Raw genomic sequence first — 12,438 nt, 5'->3', positions numbered from 1 at the left:
CAGGAATTCTCCAGGTACACGTGGAGAATAAACACTGCTTTAATGGGACACAGCATGTGATTACAGTGGGAAAACATCAATTAGTGGTTGCAAGATCAGAACCCTGAGATGTGCTGCAGTTCCACCATCACACACATTGAGGTAAAGGTTGTGAACAGCAGCACATCTTAAAGTCTTATTTTTGGCCAGAACAAAGTGGGTAAGACACTGCTGGTTGTGTGTTTCCAGCTAAAAAGTTAAATTGACATCATATGGTTACATAGCAAACATTTAGGCGTGACTTACTTGGGAGCAGTGATGGTAGTGGAGCAAGTGATGCTTGTAAAAGTAAATATATTCATTTAATAATGGGCCTTTGTAAATAACATGCCATAAAAACGACTCACTAAATATATTTGCACTCTTTGGTTAACAAATTTCGTGACAAAGGACAATGAGGAAAAAGCAACCAGCTGTACAGACATCTCTTTGTGAGCTACTGTAACATGACCACTTCTGTAATAAAATTACATTTCATCTTTTCCCAGTTAAATACAGTATTGCCATATTAACTCTTCATTAAAATTCTCCAAGTTTGAACCCAAACATTCTCTCTGGCACTACAGCAGCTCAGGAAGGAGGTTTTGATTTTCCTACAGACAATTCTTAGCTACAGGGTGTTTAAAACTTCATTCTGATACATCCATGTTTCTCTGAGCACTCTGTCTATAAGGGAATAATGCATTAATGCATATCCATCTTTTCAAGACACAATGCTGCACATTTCCAGGTTGTTATTTTTAGTCAAGGCCTATACAGCATAAAACCAGAGTTCTCATAAATAGTAATAAAACGTTAGATCTCCTTGAATGTTTCCTTTATTTCCTCTTTATTTCTCATTCGACTGGTTGAGTTTCCTCATTTCTCACGGAGCAGGCTTTGTCTTACTTTAATGTTTGCATTTTTGTCTTCTTTGTGTTGCACACTAAATGTGATGGGCAGCTTTTGTGAGCCCAAAGCGTGGCTTTCTGAGCAGTCAGATCCCAGCTGCAGGCCATGCACCTGACAAAAACCCTCTGCATCAGCAGCAGTGGGATTTCATGCCAGAAATACTTTCTGGGATGGTGACAAACCTGCTTTGGTTATGCCTACACTGAGATTAGCATTTACCCTCTTTTTAGCATTTCTGCAAGATGTGTTGCTCTTCTAGGGTGCAGCCAAAATTTTTATTCCCACTGGAGTTTGAAGTGGTTTAAATAACGTTGTGCTGAATCTGAGTGATAACTCAGTGAGATGCAGTTAGCACAGCGTTAAGATTTGCTAGCAAAACATGAGCCTGCCAACCAGAATGTTTACAGCTTGCCAGAACCCACTGCAGTGTGTTTGTATCACTTCAGAACCCTCAATTCCAGAACACCTGTTAGCCTCAGAAATCCACACAAATTATTGGAAGAAGTACTGTTTCAAAAGTGATTAAATTCAGCATCCCTCTGCACGTGGCATATTTTTCTCTGTCTACCTGACACTGAAATTTGAAGAGTAATTTAGGCCACAATAATGAGGCAGTGCCATTTTTTGAAGACAACTTTTCCCTGTCTTCTCCAGCCTTTGGAGAAGCTGGCATCTGTGTGACCCTGTGGTGAATTACACCAGGCAATCAGTCCAGGTTATCAGCAAAAAAGTGATTTTTCTGTCCAATCAGCCCCTTCTCACCACCACTGTCCTGCACTGTTCTCAGTACTGTCACAAGCTGTAGAAAGCAGTCCAGGTGGGTATTTCCATCAGCCACTGTTTCCTGTTTATCTCCCAGGGCTCCCATCCTGCTCCTCCTGCCTGCTGCCCCACTCCTGCTCAGTGTTCCTCACTGGAGCTGGGGTCCATCCCTTTTGTCCTACACACTGCCATGTGATGTGGGATACGCTTTTCTTCGTCTGGAGTTCAGGTGTGTTTTGCTGTATTTGGATTTTACCTGCTGCTGTGGTTCCGTGCCATCCTTTTCCCTGGTCTCACACACCTTTGGCTCTGCTGCATGATGTGGCCTTCCCGATGAGGTTTTTGCCATCCCATTGCTTTATTCTTGGGAATAAAGCACATTCCTTTGGCTGTGGTGGCTGGCATCCTATCGCACATTCCTCTGGCTGTGGTGGCTGGCATCCTATTGCACATTCCTCTGGCTGTGGTGGCTGGCATCCTATTGCACATTGCTCTGGCTGTGGTGGCTGGCATCCTATTGCACATTGCTCTGGCTGTTCTGCCGGCTGGCATCCTATCGCACATCGCTCTGGCTGTTCTGCCGGCTGGCATCCTATCGCACATTGCTCTGGCTGTTCTGCCGGCTGGCATCTCACCCACCTTTGCGCTGTTTCCTAGCGGTAATGTCGCACAGACACGAACGCGACATCCCGCGGCAGGGCTGCGGTGCGATGCTCAGGAGCCCTTTGCGTTATCGCTTCCTGGCCGCGATCCGAGCGCGTCATCTCTGCTCGGAGGTGTGGGAGGGCACCCAAACCCCGCGGCTCGGTAGCCAAGTGCCCTCTGCCCGGGGCCAGCTGCGAGGCTGGCCCATCCCCGCACGGCTGGCTGCTCCGTCCCGCTCGGCAGCGCCGTTTCCGGGAGCGGGGCAGGTAGAGCGGAGCGGAGCCGCGATGAGGCTGCTGCTGCTGGCGTGTGTGCGGGCACGGACCGGCAACGCCACCACGGCGGCGCGGATCCGGTGAGTGCGCACCGGGATGCGCTGGGCCGGGGATGCGCTGTGCTGGGGATGCGCTGTGCCGGGAGGATGCTGGGCTAGCCCGGGCCGGGCCCTGCTCGCCATGCGCCGCCGGCTCTGCTCCCGGGGGTGTGCGGGGGGCGGTGGCCGCGCTGGGGACACGGCGGGACCGCCCCGTGCGGCTGCGGGCGGCGCGCCCGGAGCGCTGCTGTGCTGCCGGAGCGTGGGCAGCTCCAGCCGCTCCATGGCTACCGGGCAACCCCGGCACGGGCCCGGCGTGCCCCAGGCTGGCGGGGACACGGCCAGGGTGCTACAGGCCGTGTGGCAAAGCAGCGCGGCTTCCAAAGCTCCATGGCTCCCCAAAGCAGCGGGGCTCCCCGAGCAGCAGCGGGGGTCCCCAAGCAGCGGGGCTCCCCAAATCAGCGGGGCTCCCCAAAGCAGAGGGGTTCCCAAAGCAACAGCGGGGCTCCCCAAGTCAGCGGGGCTCCCAAATACCAGCGGGTCTCCCCAAATCAGCGGGGCTCCCCAAAGCAGCGGGGCTCCCCAGACACCAGCGGGGCTCCCCAAATCAGCGGGGCTCCCCAAGCAGCAGCGGGGCTCCCCAAAGCAGCAGCAGGGCTCCCCAAATCAGCGGGGCTCCCCAAAGCAGCAGCGGGGCTCCCCAAAGCAGCGGGGCTCCCCAGACACCAGCGGGGCTCCCCAAAGCAGCAGCGGGGCTCCCCAAAGCAGCAGCGGGGCTCCCCAAATCAGCGGGGCTCCCAAAAGCAGCGGGGCTCCCAAAAGCAGCGGGGCTCCCCAAATCAGTGGGGCTCCCCAAAGCAGCGGGGCTCCCCAAATCAGCAGCCAGGCCAGAGCCGCTCCAGGGCTGCCCGTGCCGTGGGCTCCAGCGGGGTGATGGACACTGGGAAATCACTCAGGCTAACGGAACCGCCAAAATATCCCCAATATTTTTCTATTTTCCATTTTTTTCCATTTTCCATCTTTTCCATTTTCCATTTTTTCCATTTCCCATTTTTTCCATTTTCCATTTTTTCCATTTTCCATTTTTTCCATTTCCCATTTTTTCCATTTCCCATTTTTTCGATTTTCCATTTTTTCCCATTTTCCATTTTTCCCCATTTTTTCCACTTTTTCCATTTTCCTGTTTTTTCTATTTTCTATATTCCTAATGTCCCCATTTAACTCTTTCTGTGATGTAAAGGACGTGGCTGAGAGAATTGATGCTGGGGTTTCACTCTGCATTTGAGCTACATTGAAAAAATTAGGTGGCTATAAAAATGAAACAATTTCCCAATGGTTTTGTCCTTTGAGGCCTGAAATAACGATTTGGTTTTGTCTTATCTAAAAGTCGCCCACAGATTAGTTGTTGATCTTCAGATGAATCTCTGGGGATGTTGTGCTGTTGTGAGTTTTCCCTGACCTTGCTCTGGGTGTTATCTCATGTGATGTCATGCACAGAAACATCCTCACACATGAACTTTTCATGCTGCTTGTGCCATACCAGCCTTGGACTTGTGCAGGGCTGCCCTGCTGTGTGGAACATCTCTGCTGGTCCTGTCAGTCACCCAGGCACTGAAGATGTAAAGCTGAAAGTTTTAAATAATTATTAAATAATTTTAATAATAATTTTTGGCTTCTGTCATATCTGTGTATATGCTTAGGAAGTTATTTGTTAATTTTTTTTTTAATATTGAAATTTTAGTTAAATATAAATGAAACAATGACGTTGTTTCCGGGATGAACACTTGCCGGCATAGATTAATTTTATGGCTTAATACCACAGTGTGTACTCTGTTTATAATATTACAGCTCTTCCAATAACTGCTTCATCTTTTCATAAATAAGATAGTAATTTCCTGAGTTTAAAGGAAGTGGTGACAGAGGTACCAGAATCTCATTTGGCTAAAAATCAACTTGCTAAAACAAGTGGTATAATGAATGTGCTGTGGGCTTTGTTCCTATTGGTGTGCATGGTCTTTAATCACCTTAAAAATATGAGCAATGAATAAAGAATACAGCACTAAGCAAAAGTCTTTGCTTAGGCTGCCATTGTTCAGCCTCAGAAATGTGATCAAAGAGGGTGTCAAGGAAGAAAAGAAATTATTCTTCCCTGCTCCTTGAAATGCTTTGTTTGTCTTTTATTACTTGGTAGTAAGGAGGAAGAGAAATCTGGAATTAATAGGTTAATCAGAAAGATTTAGGTTAACCATTTTGCCAATATGTAAATGTTTTCTGGAGAGGGAGAAGTTGTTTTGGCTCTCATTAAGTGGCCAGTTGAGACAGCTATTCTGTAAATCTCCAAGTAATCAACTGCGAGGGAATTAAAAACACAAATTCAACAGCGCTTATCATTGCTCCTGACAATTGGTTTTTATCCTAGACATTTATTGGAGTAATTCAGTGATCCAAACACTTCCACTATTTCATCTTCCCATGGGTGCCAGAGTTAGAATCCCACAGGAGAACATTCCAGAGGAGGGGGTGCTGCTGTCCCCAGGGCAGCTGTGGGAGCTCCTGGTTCTGTTCAGGTGTGGAAGCTCCTGGTTCTGTTCAGGTGTGGGAGAATCCTGCTGGTTTTTCTCAGGTGTGGAAGCTCCTGGTTCTGTTCAGGTGTGGGAGAATCCTGCAGGTTTTTTTTTCAGGTGTGGGAGCTCCTGTCTCTCCCTGCAGGTTTTTCTCAGGTATGGGAGCCCCTGCCCCTCCCTGCAGGTTTTTCTCAGGTATAGAAGCTCCTGCAGGCTCTGCAGGGCCATCCCCAGAGCAGGAACCTGCAGGCCAGGTGCTCACCTGCTGTTCACCTGCACCTTGCCATCGTTTCCAGGGCCTGCCCTGGCTGCTGCTGCTCCCACCGTGGTTTGCACTGCCAGAACTATTTATTTATAGCACAGGTTTAATGAGGGATTAAGGTTGGAGCTTTGCAGAGTTCTTTGGTCCTTCCAAAGCTCAGATCATGCAGGCAGGAGGAGCTGGTCCCCATCTTCACTCCCATTTTTAATTCCTGTGCTTCACAGTGAATTTTATTCACAGTTTCACTCATGCCAATGCAATTTGTCTGTCTTGCTTCAAGGAGATGTTTGCGAGGGAAATAAAACGAAGGAAATGTTTTAACAATGATGAAAAAATAAGATAATTTACAAAGAAAACAGAAGATCAAGCAGGGTTTCAGCTCTCGTAATTTGATGATCTTCAGTGGGAATTGGGAGTATTCAGGTCTGGCCAAGTTTCTGAGAGGCAGTGGAATGACTCTGCTCCCTGAACAACTCTCAATTGTGCCATGTACATTTAACAGTAGTTGGTGCACAGCTGCTGTGCAGAACAGACAGCTGAGGGAAGGAGATAATTAATATTTTTGGATGAAGCCTATTTTGTGCCATTCAGGAAGTGTCAGTGTATCCACCTACCAGGAACTTTTTGGAAATCAAACATTCTTTGTCTGCAGGTAATTCTGTTAAATCAGTACCAGCTGAAATTTAGAATGTAAATGTTTGTGTAAGGAAGACTGAGCGAGTTTCACAACTATTATACCTTAGAAATAAGCACACTTTTTACTCTGTGCCTTCTCATCAGCCAGCCTGTGTTTGGAACTCCAAAACTCTTCCCTTCTATGAAAAAAGAAACCTGTGAACTGCAGATTCATGCTGAGGGAGGGAAGGCTGCTAGCCAGGAAAAGTGAGAAGTAGTGATCAGTTATGTAGGGAATAAAAAATTAAACATTGTAAAACATCACTTAGTATTTCACACCAAGAGAAAAATGGTTTTTGTATAGAAATCTCCAAGTGGGTGTGTCAGAAAAGGGTTGTACCTTTGAGCAGGATCTCTCTGCACACAGTACAGATCCAGAGAACACACTTAGGAATTTCACTTACAAGCTTTGTGATTTCCAAAAAATATAAATAATGTACCAAACAAAAGAGAAATTGATTTCCTGAATTCTAAAATGAGTGTGTCTGGGAAAGACTCTGTCCCAAATCCAGGTGTGTATAAATATCACAGGTAATGTACTTCTAAAAATGCATTTTCACATTTATTGAATGGCTAAAGTTCTCCTTGATGCCTTCTGCTGGAACAACACCCAAAATCTGGGATCTTAGAAATGTTATTTTCCCCAAGTCATGGCATTGGCTTCAATGAGAGTTTCAGTAGAAGGGAAAAATATGGCAAGGCAAATTCTAGATCCAAGCAATATTCACTGATTGTCAAGACACTCTTGGGAATTTATCTCCTCTGTTGAGAGCTGTGATAGAGAAAATGTAGCCTTGAGATTCAGCATTTCAGGGCTGTCTTGGGTTCCCAGGCAGCAGGAGCTGGGTTAGTTCTTATTTCTCATTCAGCAAGTATTTGTTTATGGAATGGCAAGATAATGTGAGGAGACATTTGCCAGGAGGAGAGGAGATCTGGGTAATGTGTCTGCTCTGTCTTGGCGTCACTCAGGGACATCTGTGACTTCACAGACACATCAGTCTTCCAAAAAAATCCCCTGCAATAACTCTGCAGCGCTCTCTAATCATGTTCCTTGGTAACAGCATATGTGTGAAAATCACAGGCTGCTTTTTTTGGTTATAAAGATGAAAAGCCATTTAGAAAAAATGGAAATAATGCTGTAAGGTTCAGCACTTAAGCACTACCCAATAACTCAGCTTCTGCACACATGCATTTCCATATGTGCATAATTTAGAGCCTGTGATTAATGATATCAAACTCAATGGAATGTTTAGGGGATCAGGGCCTCTTTAAATCTGGAAATTTGAATTATTCAGGAAATATTTGCTTATTTTTCCTTCTAAAGATGTATGCAAATTTTTATGTGCTCCTGAGTAGAATAAAAATCTGTAAAAAAAATAAATAAATTTGAAGTCATAGAGGTAATGCACAATTTGTGAGCCTTGGAACACTTGAGGGAGTCCCTCTCTATTTACTGCAGAAACTGCTGTCATTCCCCAGGGAGATTTGGAGCTGTGCAAAGTGTGGAGGAGAAGTAGTCATCCCTGGTATATTTAAAAAAAAACACACTTTCCATTGGAATTCCTGACTGAGTTCCTTGATTCCTGATGTCCTGAGAGAGTTATTTTCAAATTAATTGTAATATGCAAACATATTGCTTGTACATGATAGTGATTTATGGTAATTGGAATACTGATGGGGGGAAAAAAACCTTTCAGACTATTTAATGAGCACCTGTGAAGTTATGGAATGCATGCAGGAGAATCCCAAGTATTTGCCTGGGAGATTTTCTCTCCACAGCTGGGAGATCTGGGCATCATTATTTAGATATAAATGGAGAACCTCTTTCAGAGAGAGGCAGGTTCATGGGGCAGCTGCTTTAATAATTGCTCAGCAGTGTAAATAAAGAGCTTAAAATGTGGCTGTATTTTATTATTTATTAGTATTTACCATAATTGATTGGTCTTGCTTTGAAGGGTGGAATTAAAAGGAGTTTCTTTTCAGGATAAGGAAGAAATCCAGCACCATATGTTGTGCCAGTGGAGTTCTATCTGATCTAGTGCTAATACATTCCTGCAGACATTTTCCAGCACTTTTAGCACCAATTTCTGCAGTAATGACTAACTTCTGCAGGACAGAAAATCCCATTTCTTGGGAGGCTATGAAATAATCAGGAAATGCAGGCTGACATTATCCAGGAAGTCAATGAGCTAGCAGGATTTTAATGCCAGGACAATTAATACATGATGAGAAATAAATCAACTGCACCAATATGGAATAGGCAGAGAGCTCCTCGTGGGGTTTTTATGACACTTTTATTTTTGTGTTTTTATACTGACAATGCAAACACTCCATGGCAGCAGACAGAGAATTTCCCCTGTCTGTTTTTTGGCTGATGTTCTTGGTTGATGACTGATTCTGGTTTCTGTACTCAGTCAGTTCCTTGACTTTGGCAGCCAAGAAATTAAACCATCAATGTTTTAATATGAGGAACCCCTGTACACAAAGATGAATGGGTAAGCTGGCACTGTGAGGGGTTTGTTGTTGGATTTGCTGTTTTTTCTTTTTGGAGCTGAGATTTTTAAGGCAGGCTCTGAAGGTATTTCTGTAATTACTTCTGTGTAGTTTTCTGCCTATACTTCAGTTATCCTTTGCTGGTTTCTAAATGGCTGAGCTGAAACAAGAAGCAGCTCAGCCCAAATCAAACAGAAAGGGAGCACAATGCAATTCTGGCTTTCTTGATGCATTTATTTTTCATGTTCTCTATTTTTAGCAGCATTGACTAGCTGGCCATATTTGTGCTTTCTTCACCTGGTGTCCTTTCTCCAGAACAAGGGTCTGAGAATCTCTGAGAGGAAGGCAAACTTCATTTCTTCTGAATTTCAGAGAAGTTTTCAAAGTTGTGTTGGTCAGGCTTGGGCCATGGGGTGTTGCATTGCTTGGAAGCGTGCCTGTGGCTTCACAGTGGGGAAGGTAACAAATTCCTTCCAGGAAAAAAAAACAGCCTTGGAAACAGCTCCTGGCTGCTGGAACAAAAATGACATCAAGCTGAAAGTCAGAGCAAAGTCTGAAGAAAAGTTTTGATTAAGCTTGCTTCATATACTGTGACATTAACAGTGACTTCTTTGTCCTTTTTTATTTGTTCCAATGATGAAGGAATCATCTGCATGCTGCAGGTCATGTCTGTGTTCTCAAAGATGCTTTCATGTATGAAAGTCCAGCTGAAGTAGCCAACCTGACCTCCACAGAGAAGTTTGATGCAGCCCTGGCCATCCACCTCTACAAAGGAGGCAGACTGCTGCAAGGTAATCCTCTTTCAGCTCTGCTATAAAAATACCTCCCAAAAAAGTCCTGCAAGGGGAGAGAGTGAATCCTGGCTGTTATAAATGGCTACAAATGCACAAACCCACCCAGAATATCCTTATTCTGTTTGTCCACTTCAGAGCTGTCTCAATGGGAGGATGCAGACAGAACTAAATAAATGTACTTTTAAACCACACAGTGCTTTTGATAATTAAGTACTTTAACTACATCAAGATAAGAGCATTACATTAACATTAGGCTCCTTTCAGCAAATGTGCTCTTTCAGAGGACAATGGCTTGGCTAAGTAGAGCTGGGGTCAAATGGAACAAAGCAGGGAGGCTAAATTTGATTTTTCTGCTCCAAAATGAGTCAGGGTTTCTCGACATGAAATAACATTCCTGTCAGCTGAACTATAGGAGACAGGATGTTATCAGACAAATAATAAAATTTTCTATTCTCTAGCCACGTAGAACAAAATTTCAGCCTGCATTAATGATACACTGGAAGCACTGGCTCTCAAAATTACAGACACTGTCACCTACTGAAATTGCAAGTGTGCTTCCTTTTCTGAGACCACTTTGTGTTACATAAATCCTTCCCTGAGCAGAGGCACATCATTCCATCCTTCCATGAGTTTGGAGACTTCAGCAGTGCCCCCAGTTTGTCCTGGAGGGTTTGCAGAAAGCCTGGATTACCCTCTCTGCTGTGCCTTGTGTTCCAAAGGGGCTCTGCTTTCAGCAGGGACCTGAAACACAAATAAAAATGAGTCTGTAAAATGAACTCTAACATAAAATCAAGGCTTGCTGGAACACAGAGATGATTTGGTTTTCTGACAAGACCTTGAATTGTGTGGAAGAGGTTTATGGGAAGTCTGAGAATCATCTTTTTTGGGGTTTTTGCTGAGGAACAAAAGATAAAGTTGAATTTTAACTGTTTATTGGAGTGGAATTTTATTGGAGTTGAACTTGCATGGCAATGCAAGTTGCTACTTGCTTTTCAAAATCCCAAGTGACCCGAAAAACCTGATATTTAACAAAAGCTCAGGAATTCAAATAAATCACTTACACTGTTCTGAAAAGTATCTGCAGTAACTGAAGGAAAAATAACCCAAAAATCTCTGAAAGACAAGGCAGTAACAGATTGCTGAGGTGATCACAAAGTGTAAATGATTGCAGATTTCTGGGAGGGAAGAAGGGATCCAGAGGACATTTCTGCCCCTGGAACATTTGGAAATGTGGAGATTGCACATTGCTGCCACACTATTGATCTCCTGGAAATTCTGTTTACATGATCAACACACTGGATGACATAATAGTTATTTACTCTTTAATTTATTGGAGAGGTGATACATATTTTATAAGGTGTTACAGGCAGTCTGTCTCCTGAAGATTAGAGGCACTGGTGCTTTGATAGTGCACATTAATTCCTTCACCTGCAAACACTAGAGTGGAATATCAACAGATGCCAAGGAAATTCTGAGTAGCCAGAATGATAATTAGTCTTTCATTCTTTTTGCTTGCTCTCTCATTTAGTAATGAGGAAATTAGCAATGCTAATAAATCCTGATCTTACAGCTCACTTAACTTTCAAATACAGATGTGAAATCTGTGGTATTTTCTGTCTTTATCAACGTGCTTTGTTTCCCATGTGGTTTGGTGTCCTGTGAAAGTGCATAGTTATTGAATGTGGGGCTACAGTGCTAAAAAAATAAAAATCCAATTTCTCCAGGTTTTCTTTTCAAAGATCTTTGCTCAGATAGGTGATTCAGTATTATCAATGTATTTTTCACTCCTGGCCATTGCATGGACATGTTCTGCAGCTTGTCACTGCTTTGCAGGGAGCAGAATTCCTTTTGGAATCATCTTTGGTGGCACAGATGTCAATGAAGATATCAAATGTAAGGAGAAGTGCCAGGTAATGGGAGCAGTGCTGGAGGAAGCCAGGTAAGAGCATGGGAGAAAGATCTGGGACAGGAAATCACATTTCTGTGTGGCAGATCCTTTGGGAAGTTTCCACACACTCTTGAATCACTGGGAGATGTGCAGGCCAGCAAAGGCTGGACTCATGAAATTATTTTATTTTGTGATTCAGTGATGGGGTGGAGCAGTTTCATCAGAAAACACAGTCTGTGTGCAGTCTGTTTGTTTTATATCTCCTCTGTTCCTCTCACACAGCTCATTGACAGAATGCCTGCTTGAAAAGCTGATCCCTCAAGTACAAGCAGATTTTTAAAAATTTATATATATATTTAAATTTTTTTCTCCTGCTAATGTGAACCTTTCCCTGGGTCCATGAACAAAGAAGCAGAGACTGAAAAAAAGTCTTTAAGCAAATTCTCTCAGTTTTTAGGTGAAATGCCAAGGGGGTGATTTCAGGGTGTTTGAAAGTCTGGAAGTTCCAGTGACATGTCAGTGTAGTCATGAAGGAGTGCTCATAAACCACAGGAAATTACTGAAAACCAAAAAGACCTTTGAGCATTTTTCATAGTTTCAACATCCTCAGAAATGAAGTTTTCTGCTAGCTGATCCAAAGGTTTGTTGACTTCAGCAGTGTTTGATCCCGGCCCTGGTGGGGGAGGAAATTCCTCCTTGTTGCAGGATGGATTTTGGGTCAGGCAGGATCTGCACCAGCCTTCTCTCCTGCTTTATCCCTGCTGATACCACTCTATTTTCCAGCTATTATTGGCTCACTTAACACTGGCAGAGATGTGCTGCTCTGCCTGTAATCCCCTATAAAATGTGGCAAGTAAACAGATTTTAAAGAGAGCACTTAATCACACTCATTGGAAAATCATTAGGGCATGTTCTTGTGTCTGGGTGACTTGGAGCTGAAAGCAACTTCAGGTTCCACTCAGGAGAAAAATTTATGTACTTGTTTACTTTTGTTATCAAATAACCAGAAGTTATTCTTTAAACAGGTCTGAAGGAAAAAAAAATATATCTAATGTGTCAGATAAATTTCAGCACTGTGCACAATGAGAAATACACAAAAACAATCTCTGAGT

General features: G+C 43.8%; 1 protein-coding gene across 1 annotated transcript in view; it reads left to right on the top strand.

Moving 5' to 3' along the window:
* Window positions 1-154: 154 nt before the first annotated feature.
* Window positions 155-12,438, top strand: part of GLT1D1 (glycosyltransferase 1 domain containing 1) — a 43,080-nt gene continuing 30,796 nt past the window's right edge. Inside the window, exons 1-4 of the mRNA XM_033075940.1 lie at window positions 155-2,107; window positions 2,294-2,692; window positions 9,287-9,435; window positions 11,272-11,377. Coding sequence (XP_032931831.1) covers window positions 2,355-2,692; window positions 9,287-9,435; window positions 11,272-11,377 — 593 coding nt within the window. The 5' untranslated portion in view covers window positions 155-2,107; window positions 2,294-2,354. The remainder of the gene's footprint in view (window positions 2,108-2,293; window positions 2,693-9,286; window positions 9,436-11,271; window positions 11,378-12,438) is intronic.

Source organism: Catharus ustulatus, chromosome 18 (assembly GCF_009819885.2).
Source record: "Catharus ustulatus isolate bCatUst1 chromosome 18, bCatUst1.pri.v2, whole genome shotgun sequence".
NCBI lineage: Eukaryota > Metazoa > Chordata > Aves > Passeriformes > Turdidae > Catharus > Catharus ustulatus.
Note: the sequence above shows the minus strand (reverse complement) of the source record. Positions and strands in the feature narration are given on the sequence as shown.